Consider the following 19,327-nt stretch of genomic DNA (forward strand, 5'->3'; position numbering starts at 1 on the left):
AAATCAGATTGGAGCCTGGTGTAGCCATCTGGTTTCACCAGTCTTCAGTCAAATCGTTCAACCCATGCTAGCATGGAAAGCGGACGTTAAACGATGATGATGATATATATATTATATATGTATGTTGATGCAAACAAGAAAAATAGACTTCAAACTATGAGTATATGTATATTTTTATAAATATTTAACTGAATTAACAGAGTTACTAAAAGGTTCGAGGAATTCCAACCACGTTTCGTGGTTCGTTACCTCAACAGCTCCTTTATAGGATCCAGTGGCTAAGGACATCATTAGGAGGAATCATGTCCCGGTTTCGGCCCCTACTCCTCTATCGTTTTCAACGTCGTGCTCACCCCCCCCCCCACCTTTCGGAGGTATTTTCAGCGCTGGTGTCCAGTGCGTTTTTTGCCTTTTTCTTTGGTTTCTTCGATGCAGCGTTAACGAATGTCAGTGGAGGGTGACCACCCTGCCAAATTTCTCTTTAAATACTTGCTGGTAGGCTCCGGCTAACTGTCACGTGACATGTTCATATTAAACTTTAAACTCCCCATCATCACTATATATGCAAGAAACTGTTCTTAAGACTGCCACATTCAGTTGGCTTATAAACATTACTATGTTCTTATATTCAAGTGTTAAATAACGGAGAAGTCAGTTTACTCAATTTTCTAAGTTACAGCATCCACAAAATTGAGTAAACTTAAACAAAAGGGTATTTTGGTGATGGGAAACCAAAACGTTTGCTTCCAATAAACAAATTTTAGTGGAATCATTGAGGAAAGTTGGTGTATTTAATGATTTCTTTTTGTAGCTTGTTTTTATTCCTGAGTTGATTCCATTATCGTGCTAATGATATAAATTTAACTTCTAACTGACGTTTTCTTTTCTCGTGATTCTATATACGAACAGGTCATGAAACTGTTTTTCTAAATTAGTAACAGGAATTGGTATTCCTTAAGCCCTATTTTTAAATAAAAGATCTACTTCTTTAAAGTGGCCCAATTTAACACATGGAATAGATTATATCGAGTCCCACCTCGGCGGGATCTGAACTAAGAAAGTTTTTAAAAATCCCGCAAGCTTACATACATCCAAACAATTTTATCTAAACACAAGACCACATTTAATGTATATGGAAAAATTATTTTCAAACAAGCAGCTATGGAGAAGTTTTTTTTGAAAATCATCCCAATGCACAAAAAACCCCACCAGATTCATATATATTCGTAGTTTGTTGTATTCATTATTGGAATTAATTAAACAAGAAAAACTGGTTAAAAACTTGCATCAAAACTTCCCAAACTTCAAGTATTGTTTTAAGAGTATACAGTATCACAACTTTAGAAAACTCAAGTGTGTGTTGAAGATTGTTCTTCTAGTTTCAGTTTAACTTACATTAGGAGTTACGCAAGTCAGCTTTCTTGGACCAATGCTTTTTGTAATTTATTGTATTTGGTGACATAAACGACGTAATTAAAAAGGTCTCAAAAGAAAAAAGAATAAAGAAAAAATTACTTCGTGTTCTATGGGCGAAATTGGGCTTGAATGGGCTAATTTTATCCTTGAAAGCACTCAAAGCATTTTTACCTAAAGGCTGTATCTAATATACTTGTTCATAAAAGACTTATGAAAGGTAATTCGCTTTTCTTCTTTAAAAAGGTACGTTGATAATGAAGACAAATCTAGCCAGCAATTATCTAATTTTTTATTTCTTGTGGAGTTGAAAGAAATGCAGCTGTCACTCGCTATTCAAGAATGTTCGGTTTAGAAAATTTTAATACCAAAATACTCCTTGAATGGGACCGAAATTCCTAAAGTTTCAAATTATCTCCGACCAGAGAACTATGCTCATGTTGCTTCCAAAAGTTTTTTAATAAAACATTTAATCTGAAAGATTTTTCATTCAGAAACTTTTTGTTGAAAATATTTAAAACTATGTCCACCCTCAAACTGATTATGCCGTAGAAATTATCTGCTGGGATCCTTCTGAAAATATATTGACCATGTGTGGGAGTAAAGTTATCTTGAACTTATCGATTTTTTCGGCAGAGTCTTGGAATAGATTTCGCTACATTATGGGGAAGAAAAATGGCAAGGGATTGAAGTATTTTCCTCGCCTTCTTTATCTATTAGTATTCCTCTATTTCATACAACAGAAATTACGATTCTGCACAATTTTGGTTTTCCATTTTTGCTCCCCCAAATCTGTGACTTTTTCCTTCATCATAAGGTTAATCATAGTTATTGTAAAACTCCACCAACATCTTTTTCTTTGGCCTAAAAAATTCTTTTTTAAAACTTGAGTCTCTTAAATTTAGTGAATAATTCTTTAAACAATTTTTCATAACTGCAAATTCTAATACAAAATATCATTCCAAAGATTTTTGTTGAACGTCTTAATTCCATACTTATTTTTACAAATACAATAGACCTAATATGAACAAAACTATTAGATCATCTGGAAAAGGAAAATGTTTTCAAGTATTTTCGATTCGGATTTAGATAATAGTACAACTCTTAGGAATTTTCTTAAGGTAGGGCTCGATTAGTACAAATATTGGTCATGCCTTTCCTTTTGCTGTTTTTAAATAACATGTTAAAATTATAGTCAATTAAAATCCAATTTAATTTCACTGGTTTCAGGCAGTAAAATAATATTTATTGAAATGGAATTGTTGTTTATTAATTCTTATGTTTATTTTATTTTGTTTGAAATTTCCTATTGTGATTATTTCATCATGCATAATAATTTTCAAAGTAAATAAACTTATCTTCTCACGTATTTGATTAATTAAAAAATTCAGTGAAACACTTGGGTAATGTTTCAATCGTAATATACTTATGAAGGAAAACAAAGGTTATACCAGTAAATGTCGACGAACTGAAAATTAATACAACTTTGATGGAATCAGAATAAAAGACAGACTGATCGTGGAATAACAAAAAGATAATGCATAAATGAAGTCTATGGGTCGAGAATAATACGCTCGGACCTTTCGACAGCTCCTTATATGAGACAATACTGGCTGCTTAATTATTACCATTGTGAGGATTTAGTGTAGATGAATGAAGTCAGATTTTACCGTATCTGACCTTTCAAGTCATCGCTATATTAACAACGTGGCTGAAAGAAAACACCGTACCAAGTTAGATTTAAAGTAACTAAGGTAGTTCCATGTTTAATGCCACAGCAAAGACTTCTTTCTCGTCACTGAGACATTCTATCTCATTGACGAATTACCAATCTTATATCTAGTGGTATAATGCACTCTAAGACTAGCGAATTCTAATGCAACTGTCATCTAAGAGTGCATGTAAATTTTGATACTAATAAGCAATTTTCTTTTTCAAGCACCTAAAGTATTCTGAAATAACATTCACTGTAATATTAAACATAAGATTGAAAGAAGTTGAAAGTGTGTCCTTAAAACTAACAAAAACAACAAACAAAAACAAGGTAATTAGCGCGAAATTTAAGTTGGAGGAAAAAATGAAAATTGAAATTTCAAAGAATTTTTCTAGAAGCAAATCCATAAATAAAGAGAGGAAATAAAGATGATTAGTTCCAGGCTTAAAATAGCTGACCAAAAACTAGGCCCTGAAATATTTTGGGAAACTCCTTACTGTTATTCGGTCTGAATTTAATGTTTCATATTAACATATCTTACAAGTTTCAAACATGTATAGGCGCAGATAAGTTGACAACATGTGAAGTAAATAAATGAATACTTACTTTCGTCCAAACCGATCGACAGCTTGGATAAAGAAATACCGCACTGGTAATGTGGCATTTGCTCTTAAACCAATTCCCCAGACTAACGTCTTGTTTCTGTCTACATTTGTTTTCGAAACGGCATCGACACATAACCAGTATGAATTAAAAATAGCGAGGAAACAAGACAGAAAAATCTTGAAATAAAATATTTTCCCGATCATTACTTTGGTTTGTTGTCTCTTATGCTCTACAAGTAGATGTTGTCAGAGAGAGGGGCATCGCCGAGAATGAACGGTACTTTGTTTTCTTAACTGTCACATAGCTGCTTTATAAGTTAGAGCAAGTGGTTTGTTTATTTTTACTTTTATTTTGTGGTGGGTGTGGAGAAAAGTATCGACAATTACGTAAACTATCCAAGTCGTGATAAACTTTTATTTTCATGTCCAATCAACATTACGGTGGTTTAAGCTCCACCTTTACAATAAAACTACAACAAACCAACACGGTAGTCCCCCACAAAGTCACACGTGTTAGAAATAGCAGCTCAGTCACCCACAAATCACATCCTACCGGTCTTCGAAAAGAAAGACACATCGATTAATGCTGTCGAAGATAAAAGGAAGACACATTAAATTAATATGGTCCTAGACAAAAGAAACACATTAATTCATATGGTCCAAGATATACTGTCTGAAAATCCTGAAAATAAAAGCTGGGATGGATGGTTGGAACGTCGTTAATCACAGGTCTTCCTAAACAGGATTGACCTGGGGTTAAACAACGGCAGTAACAAAAACAATCCGAAATATAGATCGCAATACGGCACAACTCTACGCTTCATATTTCTATTCATAATGTGCAGTCCGTATTGTGATAAAACAAATGAGGATTATAATAGAAGTAATCTGAGGTATTCAGAGTAATTTGTGTTAAGAATGAATTAATTAATGATTAATTAAGTTATTACTATATAATTTTGAAGGAAACAAAAAGGAAACATTTCTAATTTCACAATGAGAGAGAAAAAAAAACGAGTAGATTTTTATGAAGATATTTTATTGAATATAGGAAATGTCTTTTTTTCTATTAATGCGTCAAGATCTTTTTTAAAAAGTATGTATAAATTTAGCCCCTTTTTAAAAAGATTTCTGTCAAATAACTGAAATAATCTGTAATAGGCTACAACGAAGAGAATAACTGTTTTTCACGTTAAATGTAGTTTTTTTTTTTTTTTTGCCTATATTATTAATTGGTAAATATATAAATGAAACGATGCTTGAAAACAATCTGTAATGAAGATGAACAGAAAGGAAGATGTATAATTGGTGAACTGAAATGATAAAAAGTAGCAGAGGAAGGATTTCTGTAAAATGACTGTAATTGATGTATAACAAGACTAATTGTTTTCCACAATAAATGGTTGTTGTTTTTTTTTGTTTTTTTTATTTTTACTTATCAATGTCGTTAATTGATAAATATAAATAAAACGATGCTTGAAAACAATCAGTAATGAATAGAGAGGAAGCACTATAACTAATACAATTAAAAAAAAAAATGGGGAGGGGGGGGGTAAAGCAATGTAAAGCGAAAGAAGCAACGTCAGATGCGGCGGTCGGTGCGACTCGGATGAAACGTTTTAACGAGGTTGAATGATGAAAGGTTGAACGGAGCGAAAGACGAGACACGCGCAGAGGGGAGAGTAGTAGACTAGTGGAAGAGCTGACATGCGCAATGTTGGCTTCACTCTCGTGGGTTATCGTTTCCCGACGCCATTATCGCCGATTCCCTTTTCCTCGAGACGCAAGACGTGATTTGGCTGAAACATTTGACTCTCGTAGCGCCAAACTGTGCAGACGTCCTATTTTAGTGTAAGTTCTGTTTTGAATTGTTACTTGAAGGATTTTGGTCGCCCAGGCACCTTTCTTAGTATCACTTTCCAAAGCCATTTGTCCTCCAAGTGCGGCATGAGGATTCAATAATCTGCTCGATGCACCAATTTCAATACAATTTTCATATATTGACAAAAACAAAAATGATCCATCAACTTAATCCCTTAACTACTTCGAATTGCAGGGTCAGCTTAGTTCTGATGCCTCCATATAATATAACATTATTGCAGGCACGCTGAGAATAAGAGCGAATAATAACGTTTAATGATGTCGGTTATGAAATACGAGGAAGCTTTCCGTTGAAGCTACCACCAACCTGAGTGCCATCTTTCTACGTAGTGCTGCTCCCTCATTTTGTGACCACTTTCTTATTTCTTTACTTCATCACCACCAAACCAACACGCATGTTTTCGGTTTTAATTTGTCATCGTCTGCTACACATATCTGTCTCCTTCATCACAGGAATCTCTCACAAGTTATTTCTATAGATTTGTGTATTTATTAATACATATAAAATATGGTCTCTATTCCGATTTCCTGATAACATCTCACTACCCTCTTGGTTACTTTTCCGGAAATAACTTTACTTGCCATGGCATGCGTAACTTTTATTTACTTCACATATTTTTTTGAAACAGAATAAACTATATTTTTCAACGTTTCATAATTCTTATTCAATCAACTCCCCACTAAAAAGAGTGAGAGAGAGAGAGAGCTTTTATCTCCATTGATAAACAGAGTTTATTAATGTTGATCGGGCAATAATCTACTCCCTTGTTTTGTGCTCATTTTAGATGTCGAGAGAATGTTTTTTTTTTTTACAAAGGTCATTAAAAATATTACAAAATAACTAAATTCCAAACTAATTAGAACCTGTGACCATAAAATAGATCTTTCTGAAATAAGAATGGTGTAAAATGCCCGCATAACTGTAAAGAGCCAGTTTCCTTCCGGTTAAGAAGTTTCTCTAAAACAATGGAATGTTGTCTTTGGTTTATCATCACGTTTGTTTATCCAAAAGTTACATTTCATATTGCATGGGCATATCACAGTTTATTTGGTAAATCAGCTTTTTAAATCCACATTTTATTTTTGTAGCTTCTTAGTTAAATAGTTAATAACTACCAAAGCAACAACAGCAAAAAAAAAAAACATTGATTTTTCAAGAACATTCTAATTCAATCGGTGTTTCATCTCTTAGTTTATAGTTTATCTGACCTTACTAGGCGAGTGTTCAATTTATTTGGCAATATAACAAATATTTTATATATTGTACTTTAGCTAGCCTCGCATTTTCATGCATTTTAGTGCTTTGGTGAGATTGACATAACCAAATAGCTGAGAACCTTATCAGCTGTTGCTCACCATCAAATGATGAGGATGTTATTAAAACTCTGTGTAAAAATATATCTGAAATGCATATCTTTGGTGAATCATTTTTTTTAAAACCAAATTTTGTAATAAAATTTACTGACAAGATAAATTAGATATCAGGGATTCTCATTAATTAAGGTCATTCATTACTATAAGGATGGATATGTTAGTCTTTTCTCAGTGAGCAAAAAGATAAGACTAAAAAATGTATAACTTTAATAGTAGGAACAATGCAGAAACTGAGGGGTCATAGGGAGCAAGAAACATTTAGAAGAATTAAAGATTTCTCAGATACATTTTCTCAAATGAAAGTATATGAAAAAAGGATCATGTAAGGTCACAATAGATGTAAATGAAGGGGAGTCTTTGGATACTTTGGTAGCGATACATATATCTTCGGATCTAAAGTTAGATCATAATATGGACATTGGTTATTAAATATAGTGTAGCAAACAAGTTACTAAACATACAGTTGTACCTAGGGGCGGACTGAGAGTATTAAGGGCCTTCAAGCATAACTGTTTACCAGGCCCCTTTGAATGTGTGTTTTAGTAGAGTTAACATGTAGAGTGCGGGCCCCTCAGAGCTCTCGGCCCTCGGGCAGTGCCCAATTGAGCGCTGGCTCAGTCCACCCCTGGTTGTACCAGTGTAGTGGTAGTGAACATTGATTATTAAATGTACAGTAGTATTAGTATAGTGGTAGCGAATATTGCTTACTAAATATACAGTAAACCAAGGTAGTGCCTGTGGAATTAGTTACCAAATAGATTGTAGTACCAGTGCAGTTGTGGATATTGCTAACTAAGCGTATGGTGGTACACACTATTGGTAGTAGACATTGGTCATTGAATATATTATGGTACTAACATAGTGGTAGTGTATATGGTTACTAAATATATAGTGGTACCAGTGGGTGGACATTGGTTATTCAATATACAGCAGCAGCGAGCTGGCAGAAATGTTAGCACTCCGGGGCGAAATGCTTAGCAGTATTTCATCTGTCTTTACGTTCTGAGTTCGACTTTGCCTTTCATCCTTTTAGGGGTCGATAAATTAAGTACCAGTTGCATACTGGAGTCGATCTAATCGACTGCCCCCACCAACCCCAAAAAATTTCGGGCCTTGTGCCTAGAGTAGAAAAGAATATACAGCAATATCTGTATGATAATGGTGGATATCGGTTACATGAAAAGTAGTTGAAAATGGTGGAAAGTTAAAGAATATAAGGAAGAACAGTAAGTAAAACAATTTAGTCTGTGAGTGAATTTGGTAGACAGAAACCTGTATCAAGGTACTTGGTGACCTTGTCAGTGATAGTGCTATGTGAAAAGCATTGGTGCTGGTGCTACATAAAAAGTATTCAGTACACTCTGTGAAGTGGTTGGTGTCAGGAAGGGTGTCTGGCTGTAGAAATCATATCAAAACACACAACGGAGCCTCATGTAGCTCAACCTTGCCAGCTCCTGTCAAACTACAACCCATGCTAGCATGGAAAACAGGCATTAAATGATGATTATGTGTGTGTCTGTGTGTCTGTGTTTGTCCACTCCTACCACTTGACAACTGGGGTTGGTTTGTTTACATCCCCATAACTTAGTGTTTCAGCAAAAAGCAACTGGTAAGATAAGTACAAGACATTAAAAAAATAAGCATTAGGGTTGATTTGTTTGATTAAATCCATCAAGGTGGTGCTCCAGCATGACAGCAGTCAAATGACTGAAACAAGTCAAAAATAAAAGGGTGTTTTATTCACAACTCAGAAAACAAGCTTTCTACACATCTTCATCATCATCATCATTTAACATCTGCTTTCCATGCTGGCATGGGTTAGATGGTTTGACTGGAACTGGTAAGCCAGAGAGCTGCACCAAATTCCAGTCTGATTTGGCTCAGTTTCTACAGCTGGCATGATTGTCTTCATCAAAGTTCAAACATCTATGACTGTTTAGCTGTAGGTCAGATCTGTAATCACAGGCCCTTCTAGCCATGACTGTCATCTTTTCTTCTGGAACAATGTACTCCTGACAACATTGTCCAATCTCAAATTTTATTTAACAATAGGCTTGAGGGAGATTTGACTTTTATTTCTAGCAGGCCAAGTAACCAAGTAGAGACTTTTTCATTTTTCCCATGATGGTCTTTTTTATAGATTGAACCGCCTGACTGGCCTTCGTAGGATTTTCGAGCGAGATCATTGCCAGTACCCCTGGACTGGCTCTTGTGCGGGTGGCACATAAAAGACACCATTTCGAGCGTGGCCGTTGCCAGTATCGCCTGACTGGCCTTCGTGCGGGTGACATGTAAAAGCACCTACTACACTCTCTGAGTGGTTGGCGTTAGGAAGGGCATCCAGCTGTAGAAACTCTGCCAAATTTAGATTGGAGCCTGGTGTTGCCATCCGGTTTCACCAGTCCTCAGTCAAATCGTCCAACCCATGCTAGCATGGAAAGCGGACGTTAAACGATGATGATGATGATGAACAGATCTACTGTACATCACCACTGTTTGCAACAGAGGCAATATCATATCATTAATATAATTATGAAAGATATCTTCTAATCAGTATAGAACAACTTCTAATCACTCAAATAACCTCTGGGCTTTTCAATCCAATTGTTAAATTAACTAGAAAAGAAAACAGAAATATATATATATTTGTTTTTAAATTTGGCATATTTTTAATTAGTTATCTTATATGATTGTCAAGTTTATAATTAGATTTATATAATTCAGCTAGTTAGGATAAGTCAGGTGGTAGGTACAGCATGATGTTTGAGACTAATACTTTTTCACTGATGATGTGCATGCTTTAGAAGTATTTCTGTGTGATATTGCAATACCTGCAGCCATGCAATCTAAATTACTGCAAACAGAAAGGACAATCCTCTGTATCATTCATGTTCACCTGTGTGTAACTTGCAGGTATGCCCTGACACATCTTTATTACCACCGTCTCTTTTTTGCAACAAGGGTAGTCATGTATATCCTCTACAGAAAGCCATCTGTTCTTGGTATAAAGCTACGTCTGTCAATACTACCCCCACCTCTATAGTTGAGGGGTCTTGCCTTGCAGGTTACTTGGTGACCTTACTATTGCTGGTGCCATGTAAAATGCACCCAGTACACTCTAAAGTGGTTGGTATCAGCAAGGACATCCAGTTGTAAAAACGAGGCCAAAGTAGACATTGGGAGCTAAGTGCTGTCCTCTGGCCTGCTGGCTTCTGTCCAATCCATGCCAGCATAGAAAATGGATGTTAAATGGGAATGATGGTGTGGTTATAGCATTGAGTTTACTTCAGTTATTGTTATTGGTTTTAATTAGCCTTAGTAAGTTCTTTCCCATATGGCAGTGGTATTCTCTTGAAAATTTATAAAAGATGACATAGAATATTGTGAATTTGATAGTGCAGGCTCCTCTGTTTCTCATATTTTCAATATATTTTGTATGAACCAGTGAGGGAGTGTCTATGTGGTTGCTCAAACAGCTAGAGATAGAAGCCAAATCTACCCCAATATCACTCTTACAGTCTTGAAAAGCAGGGACACAATGGATACAAGGGTCCTGACAGGCTGCAGCATCATTGATCATAAGCCTGCTTGATTAGTGCTGACCTGTGGCTAAACATTATTATTCTACAATCAAATTACCAAGGCTGGTCTCTTGCAATGGATTACAAGGTTGGTAAACACTATTACTCTAAGTAAACCCAGTCTGTTAGACATTATAGAAACTACTGACCACAGGTAAGTTCTTGGGCATGAAGCTGGCAGTGTTGTTAATTTAAACGACGACGATATATATGTGCTGTGCATGAGAAGACCCGGCAAGCCAAGTGAGATCGTTGCCAGTGCCCCTGGACTGGCTCTTGTGCGGGTGGCACATAAGATGCACCATTTTGAGCTTGACCGTTGCCAGTGCCGCCTGATTGGCCTTCGTAGGGTTTTCGAGCGAGATCATTGCCAGTGCCCCTGGACTGGCTTTTGTGCGGGTGGCACATAAAAGACACCATTTCGAGCGTGGCTGTTGCCAGTACCGCCTGACTGGCCTTCGTGCGGGTGACACGTAAAAGCACCCACTACACTCTCTGAGTGGTTGGCGTTAGGAAGGGAATCCAGCTGTAGAAACTCTGCCAAATTAGATTGGAGCCTGGTGTTGCCATCCGGTTTCACCAGTCCTCAGTCAAATCGTCCAACCCATGCTAGCATGGAAAGCGGACGTTAAACGATGATGATGGCAGAAATAGTAAACTGTTGAACAAAATCATCATCATCACTATTTAATGTTTATTTTCCATGCCGGTATGGATTGGCTGGTTTGACAGGGTCTGATAACTCACAGGGCTACACCAAGCGCCAGTGTCAGATTTAACATGTTTTTTTTTTATGACTGGATGCCCTTAATGACTGTACAGAGTGTACTGGATGCATTTTTTTTGGAATTACCTGCACTAGTGAGACTGCCACATAATTTGCAAAACAGAAGAACAAGGAAAAAATAAAGAGCAGTTCCTGCTTCTACGTATGTGTTTGTGAGCTTTATACCAAGTGTTCAAGGCAAGTATGATAGAAGGACAAATATAAGGATTTGAAATCCACGGGGAATTGAAATTAAAATGTAGAGCTGGCATTGATACAATAAAGTACTACTTAGAAAATGAGATCAGTTTTAATTGACTATATCTTACCCACAAATCTGAGGGCTTGTGGTTTCATTTGAAATCAATATTAGTTAATATATTAAAACTGAAAATGCAGTAAGACTAAGGGAGAGATGGGAAGTATATGATCTACTTAAATCCAGCAAGCAAACTGGTTGACTGGATATTAAAAAATTACCAGAAGTTAGTTTATTTCTTCAACAGAAAACTGAGGAAAGATGAGGATAACAACTAAAACATCATCCTAGATTGATGTTGGGTTGTCACCAGGTAAAACTGATCTTTGGTTACAGATAGAATAATATTGAGAAATGAGATGTTAGTATTACATTACAATTTATGTCAATGGAAAGTGAAATATGGCTATTGATTAGATATCCATTTTGTAATGATGGATTAGCTTTTTGGATAAGATTCTTATACTTAGGATAAAATTCTTGTTTTGAAACAAACCCTTTTATCATCATCATCATCATCATCATTTTAACATTCACTTTTCCATGCTCACGTAGGTCAGGTGTAATTAGTTGAGGCAGATTTTGCCTGGCTAGATGCCCTTCCTGCCACCAAGAAAGGTTATGTTTCTCTGTGACCAGACATGTTTTCAAATGAAGGACACCACTTGCATGACGGTGACACTTGTTTACAACTATTACACAGTGTCAAGACAAAGAGACAGTAACACGCACTCACATACAATGACTGGCTTCTTTCAGTCTCCATCTACCAAATCCACTCAGAAGGCTTTGGTTGGCCCAGAACTATAGTAGAAGACACTTGGTGAAGGTGCTATGTAGTGGCATTGAACCCAGAATCATGTGGTTGGGAAGCAAACTTATCATACAGCCACATTGTTAACTTTTGGTCAGTCCTGACCAAAGATGTTCCAAACACGAGTCCACCATTTTCCTTTTCAAACTGTATCTAGGGTTACACTATCCATTATAAGGTGTTATTTGGAGAAGATTTGGTTGCTATTTCCAGCAAGTCAGGTGACAGCATTAGACTGGTTTCCTAATTGGTTTTACTTGATTTGTTTCCTCCAAGTAAAGGTGTGTGGCCTAGTGGTTAGAGTGTTGCACCCAAATCACAAGATCATGGTTTCAATTCCCAGATTGGGCAGTGTGTTGTTTTCTTAAGCAAAACGCTTCATCACACGTTGCTTTGCAATTACTTCAACATCTGACATGTGGCACACCATGCACCTGTACAGGAACTGTTGATTTGATGGAGGGAGCGAGCTAATGTATAGCACAAACATTTGATCACTATAAACCAGGGGTGGGGAAACGCCCGCCTTCGAGCATAATTGCGCCTGCAGGCCAATATACTAGTATGTACAAAATAAGTAGATTTTTCAATTAAAAAATCTATATAATATTCGTCTGCCTATTTGCGACACAGGTCATGCTTCCACTATGACTTAGAGCGTTTAGATTCAAACAGAAAATCGTTCAGTAATTTCCATTTAAATATATAAAACATATATTGCTAGGTTTGTACCACCCCCTTGAGACCCAACTACACTCTAGCTGAAAGAAATAGAATACCGCATAGGTAATATAAACATCCTAAATTCAGTGGTGGCATTAATGAAGATGTTATGCATTAATTTAATGTCTTAAACTTATCTTTTATTAATGTATATTGAATTATATATAGATATATACAAGATTTACACAGATAGAAGAGTTAGAACCTGTGATCCGCCCGCAAATCTTTTTCTTTTCCCGCTGCACTAAAAAGTTTCCCCACCCCTGCTATAAACAAATCATCTTTGTAGGTTGTTCAGCAAAAGTTGTCTTTCTCAGACTGCCAGAGACCACCAATATTATTATGCCAGAAAAGTGCTTGTGAGTGGATTCGGTAGATGGAAACTGAAAGAAGCCCATGCTGGTTGGTGCCTGTATGTGTCACTTTGTCTTGACATCACATGATAATTGTGAATGTATGTCACTGTCATACAAGCTGTGTTGTTTATTTACAGTATTTTGCCAAAATATGTCTGGTATTGAGGAGATATCACCTTGCTTGGAAACAGGTGAAGGTTGGCAGCAGTAAGGGCCTCTGGCCATAGAAAACCTGCCCCAAACTCTGTCTGACCCATGCAGTCTTTGAAAAGTAGATGTTAAAAGGATGGTGATATATTTTCTTTTCATGAGTTAGAGAACAAGGGTACATACTCCCAGATAGGTTGGCTGTGACAAGTGTCCAGTCAAAACAAATGTAAGTCAATCTGCAGCAAAACTTGAATGAGGGTGAGGAATGGGAGGCTTTAGTTCTTGCAAAGGAAAAAAACTTTACTGAAGGCACTCAAGGTGATGGTGTTGGACCAGGTAGTGTGCTAGGCCTACTATCAAGTTAAGTATTTGATTATTAAATGAATTACTTTCTTGAAGTAATTCAAAACTTTATTTGTTGCAGAAAATAAAATGGTTGTGAGGTTAACCCTTTTGTTACCACATTTCTATTGAAATAACACTGCCTTTGTTTCAATTAATATTAAATTAATTTTGAAAATAATGAAAAATTTTGCAAAATCACTTAGTTGCTATTAAGCTGGTCTTTGGAACATAAATTAACATGAAACTTTGAAGGAAGGCTTTAATTTAGATCACTTTAAAATGGGAAGTTTGCATAATGGAATGAAAGGCAGGTTGGTATCAAAATGGTGAAGGTGTTGGATTCTAATCAGGTCATATTACAACCATTGAAACCATATTGTAATGTATTACTGAGAAAGGTAACAGCAGACCTGCTGCTTTGATGGTTGAATAAGGAAAGGACATCCATCTGTGAGAGCTGACAAAGCAATTTCTTAAATAAAACAATTAACCGACCCTTGCAAGTATGGAAAAATAGTTGTAAAAAGATGTGTGACATTTATAGCTTTCTTTCAGAGAGTTACAAAAGTGATGTTCAATCCTTACAATCAACTCTTGTAACAGACTTTTGTCACATGGAGCTATATGTGCGAGTAAAGCTCACAATCATAATGCCTTGTATGGCACCATGGGCTTCTTTTTCTATCTTAGCCTCAGATTGACCCAAGCTTTGGGAGTGAAAATGGCTTAATAGAAACTGTATAAAATTCTATCAGAAGATGTATGCTTCAAATTCAAGGGACTAGCATTGTCCCATAAATTATCATACTGATTCTGCTTGAGTATTACTTTAACCCTTTACCATGTCAAATGTAATATTCAAATGGTTTTGAATGAATCATGCATAATCTTATAGTTTTGAGATTTCAATGTAGTGATTGTTTACATGGTAGAATAGGTGTGAGAGGCCAGATCTGACCAGTTTGAACATGGAACATATCTTGGCCAGTTTAAATGCTAAAGGGTTAAGGATACAACTTTCACTAGAAATACTAAACCACTCTGCAATAACCATTCTTAAAACTTGAAGTTCAGGCCTGTACATGTTTCTGTAATCATTTTGTTCATAGCTGAATTCAAATTTGTTATTTGTTATTCTATTCTCAGGGAGGAATGAATGAAAACAATGTTGATATCGGCATTGCTGCTACCACTTTAAAGCCAACACCAGAAGAAATCACTGTCAGTGTTCCAGAAAATGTGACAGCAGTAAGAAATATTTCAATCTCTTATTCTAAATACATTGAAAATTTTCAAAAAATACCTGATTGATGTCTGTTCTCTCGATCTGTAAAGCAAAGCAAAACAGAAGAGTTTGTTCATGAAATATTTAGCTACAACATCTTAAGTGCATTTCATTAACAAAAAAAAAAAAACCCAGTTATATAAGGGAAAACCTTAGTAGCTGATTGCATTGGCAACTTTTCAAACATTGTGTAACTCCCATTAGTAATCTTTAGTGTTTATACAGAATTGTGAACAGTATTATGCAGAGTTATGCAATCTCTGAGGATTTGACTGTGCAATAACTTTCAAAGAGTTATATAATTGGTAATTTCCATTGTCAATGAAATATGCATAAGATGACATAAATATTTGTTTTACTTTCTGTATGTACTCTGACCTATTTGCTGATCAATCCAACCTTTGGTCATGCAGGAATACACATGGAGTTTTAAATACTAATTATTTGCCATGCAATTGAAATTTAAACTGCATTATTTATACTTGTGTGGATGTGTGTAACACTTCTTTTTTTAATTCCTTTTACCCTCCTGTCATCTTAACCTTGATGAGAGATTCTATTAGGCTAACAGAGAAAGTAGCCTTTGTATGCAGCAGATGTACTAGAGGAATAAACACTAAGAACACACAAGAGATAGATTCTCTCCAATGGCCCAGGAGTAGATAATTTGTGTTACTTAGGTTACCTACTCAGCAGTGGAGGAGGATGTCTGAGAGTATAGTTGCTAGAATAAGAATAAGATAGAAAAAGTTCAGGGTAATAAATGGTCTCATTCTCAGACTGAAAAGCAAACTGTATGATTCTTGTGTACAAACAGCAATGCTACATGGTTGTAAGATGTAGGCCCTGGATGCAGAGAACATGCAAAAATTAGAAAGAAATGAAGCTAGTTTGCTCTGGTAAATGTGCAACATTGGTGTGCATATACCAGTGCAAATGTGTTGAGAGAAAGAGCATAAAGTGCATTTGATGTTGTGTGCAAGAAATAAAACTGCACAGGTGTGGTTCTATGATGTGTATGGATGATGACAGCTGTATAAATAAGTACCAAGTGGATGGAACTTGTGGAAGAGGAAGACATGATGAAGTTGTGAAGTCTGATCTCAAGATGTTCAGTCTCATGGTGGAGATAACAAAGGACCGAAATGAGTGGAATTTCACTGTGCTCAATAAGACCCATCTGTCATGGTGAAAATGCAGTTTTAAAAGCATTATGTTTATGTCTATGCACTCACCAGACCCTGCTCCTACACCCAATCTGGTCCCCCATCACTCTACTAACAATGGCACTATTCAGCTGCTGTAATCGTATGGCAGGAGATTCTGCAAATATTTCTTCTCCTTTGTGCTACTAGTTACCTCTCTGGAGCCAATTCCATTTAAAATCTACATTTCATTCTCTGTGTCATCTCTTTCCATTTTTTTTCCTATTAAGTTAGGGTCCCAGTCTGAGGATGACCTATTAGTCGTATTTCTTTTCTCCCTCATTCTTTCCCCATTAATTTTGGAAGTTCTGATAAAACTATGGAAAAGAAATGCATACTGGAGATTGTCTTTTGTTACTCCTTTTTTTTTTTAATGTAGTCAAGACTGGAGAAACTAAGACCTAGTTTGAATGCTTGAAGTAGTGTAGGCTGTCAAAGACACACAAAAGCTATGTGATGGTGTTATAGAAAAGATTACCACATTGTAAACTTATATTGCTCAAGCTACTGTTTCACTACAACTATTACAACAACTCCTTCCAGCAATAATATGTCATCTTGGTAACAAATACAGTTTACTATTTCTAGTCAGCCATCTGATCTATTCTTGTTTTTCATTTTATGAGTATAGCTTCTGCTATCTACCGTGTATCTATCACATATGAAGTTCTTGGGCAGTGTGGCAGAGATCTTGTTGCATTATTTATGTACATATTGTTTGCACTGAGTGCACAATATTGAGTTCCTACATCACAAGCAAAAGTACTTCCCAGATGACATCAGGATTCTGTACTTTTGGTTACTAATTAGTTCTTTAATTTTCAACTGTTTATGCTCTAGACCATTTCTACAGGTTTGAAGATTTTTCTACAGTGCTTTAACAAATTCTTGTTTGAGAATTAGGTCATTGGTATACAAAAGTTACCAAGGGCAACCTATTTCAATTATTAGAGGGCTAAGGACAGAGGCCTGTTAAGGACCTAGCTCTGCTAGCATAGCTGGGGGTGGGAGCAGTACGGGCAGCACTTTTAAAGGGGCAGTACTTTTCATCCTGTTGTAGGCTGTTGCTGTAGGCAATATGTGTTTTTTGTGGGGTCTGGGGGCAGCAAACGGAAGGGCTGCCCCAGGTGGCACACACTCCAGCTATGCTAGTGTCTAGCTCTCCATTAAATACTTCTAAACTCTGACGATCCTGATCGTTGTGTGAATTGTACCCTCTTATATAGTCTGAACATCCCGCAAACCATTTAACTACTCCTTTATCAACAAAAGCAAAATCATTTGTTGTTTGATATATTTGCAGAGCCAGTCAAATAAACCAGTATTTGCATCATAGCTAGGCATTCTTGCCTCAATCTACCATGTCAAATAAATACAAGCTAACAAAGGAGCTGTTATCTGATTGCTCAGCATACTAAAAATAGCAACCAGTTTTGCCTTATCGTATCTTACTGTTTTAAAAGATAATAGTCTTATATGCTCCTAAAAACATCGGATGATCATGGCTGGAATGTCTTTTATAATAGACGTTTCTCAATTTTTTAGTTTTTATATCTAACTAGATCATTCTGTTATTTTGTTTAATAATGTTATAACCTTTATCTGAAGTTTAGTTTAATTAAACATTCCATTTAGGTTAGTGTACATTCAGATCTGTAACCACGTGCAGTAAAAGATATGAATATTATTTATAAAAAAAAGAATGTAGTTCTGTCATGTCTTTTACTGTATTAAGAATTATAGTAAAATATTCTTCTACCATATAAATCATATAAAAAACATTGGTGTAATCTTGTAATCTTCTCTATCATCTCAGATAGTCATGAATGAAGTTGGTGATCCTACAGTGGCTTTGACAGGCTCTACAAATGTAGCAGTCGATGGTGAAGACACTGTCACAACTACTGTTGCTGAAGGGTTAACTGTATCAAATTCAGTTATTAATGTCGAAACACCAATAGCAAAACCACCACCTCGGGTTGTAAATACAGCACATTTAATGACACACATTGTCAATCCAGATTTGAGTGATGACTCAGGTAAGCTAAATTTTATCATTTTTTTGTTGTTGTCTTTGTTACCTACCATTTTACCTTGTCTTATTTGCCCAATTAAAAATTTATTTGATTTCTATCTTGTCACTTGTATGATTTGGGAGTGTCAGCTCAGACTGTTTGGTCATGTTGTTTGATTTTTTCCAAGTTAGACCCTTCGTATTGTGTTCTGTTCTCTGAGGATCTGACTCATGTTGGTCAGCCACATGCCACATGGTTGCAGTGGATGAGGAAGTATCTCACAGAGATGAGGACTGAATGGAACATTGCTTGGATGGTTGCCCAGAATGACCTAAGCAAATACTGAAAAATAGTGGATGCAGCAGTGCCTTCAATCCATTAATAGGCAATACTTGCCAATTAATGCATCATTAAAATTTGTTTGTCTTTTGTATTCTTTTGAGTTGGTTTGCATCAATGATGTTATTTTTATAATAAGATGTTCTACTTCATGCAAGCCAAAAATGATAAAAGTCCAGACTTGAACCATTATGAGTCAGCCAATGGGAAAATCTTTTCTGTTAGAAATACAGGCTAAAATAACTGGGCAGAAGATTGGTTGAATTATTAGAGTCTTGGACAAAATGTACCTTGCAATATCTTTTCAGCTTTTTACATTTTGAGTTTAAATCCCATCATGGTTGACTGCCTTTCATTCCTACAGGTTTGATAAAATAAAATACTGGGGACTAATGTTATTTACTGTCCTCCTCTTCTCAAAATTGCTGGCATCATGGCCAAAATCAATTTTACCTTTCATTTGTCTGGGTCAATAAAATAAAATACTGTTTAAGCCCTGGGG

General features: G+C 36.0%; 2 protein-coding genes across 5 annotated transcripts in view; one reads left to right on the plus strand and one right to left on the minus strand.

The window, feature by feature from the left end:
• The window catches only part of LOC106869577 (protein O-glucosyltransferase 2), a 43,091-nt gene extending 38,967 nt beyond the window's left edge, over positions 1-4,124 (minus strand). The window contains exon 1 of the mRNA XM_014915374.2: positions 3,734-4,124. Within this exon, the coding sequence (XP_014770860.1) occupies positions 3,734-3,936 (203 nt within the window). The 5' untranslated portion in view covers positions 3,937-4,124. The remainder of the gene's footprint in view (positions 1-3,733) is intronic.
• A 1,244-nt stretch (positions 4,125-5,368) lies between these two features.
• LOC106869581 (protein BANP) overlaps positions 5,369-19,327 on the plus strand; it is a 38,263-nt gene continuing 24,304 nt past the window's right edge. Inside the window, exons 1-4 of one of the 4 annotated variants that reach the window (XM_014915380.2) lie at positions 5,369-5,583; positions 10,433-10,656; positions 15,128-15,229; positions 18,288-18,510. In XM_014915380.2, the coding sequence (XP_014770866.1) occupies positions 10,645-10,656; positions 15,128-15,229; positions 18,288-18,510 (337 nt within the window). In that variant the 5' untranslated portion in view covers positions 5,369-5,583; positions 10,433-10,644. The remainder of the gene's footprint in view (positions 5,584-10,432; positions 10,657-15,127; positions 15,230-18,287; positions 18,511-19,327) is intronic. The other 3 variants (XM_014915382.2, XM_014915377.2, XM_014915379.2) reach the window with 3 other exon arrangements.

The sequence above is a fragment of the Octopus bimaculoides genome, chromosome 17, assembly GCF_001194135.2.
Source record: "Octopus bimaculoides isolate UCB-OBI-ISO-001 chromosome 17, ASM119413v2, whole genome shotgun sequence".
NCBI classification, from domain to species: Eukaryota; Metazoa; Mollusca; class Cephalopoda; order Octopoda; family Octopodidae; genus Octopus; species Octopus bimaculoides.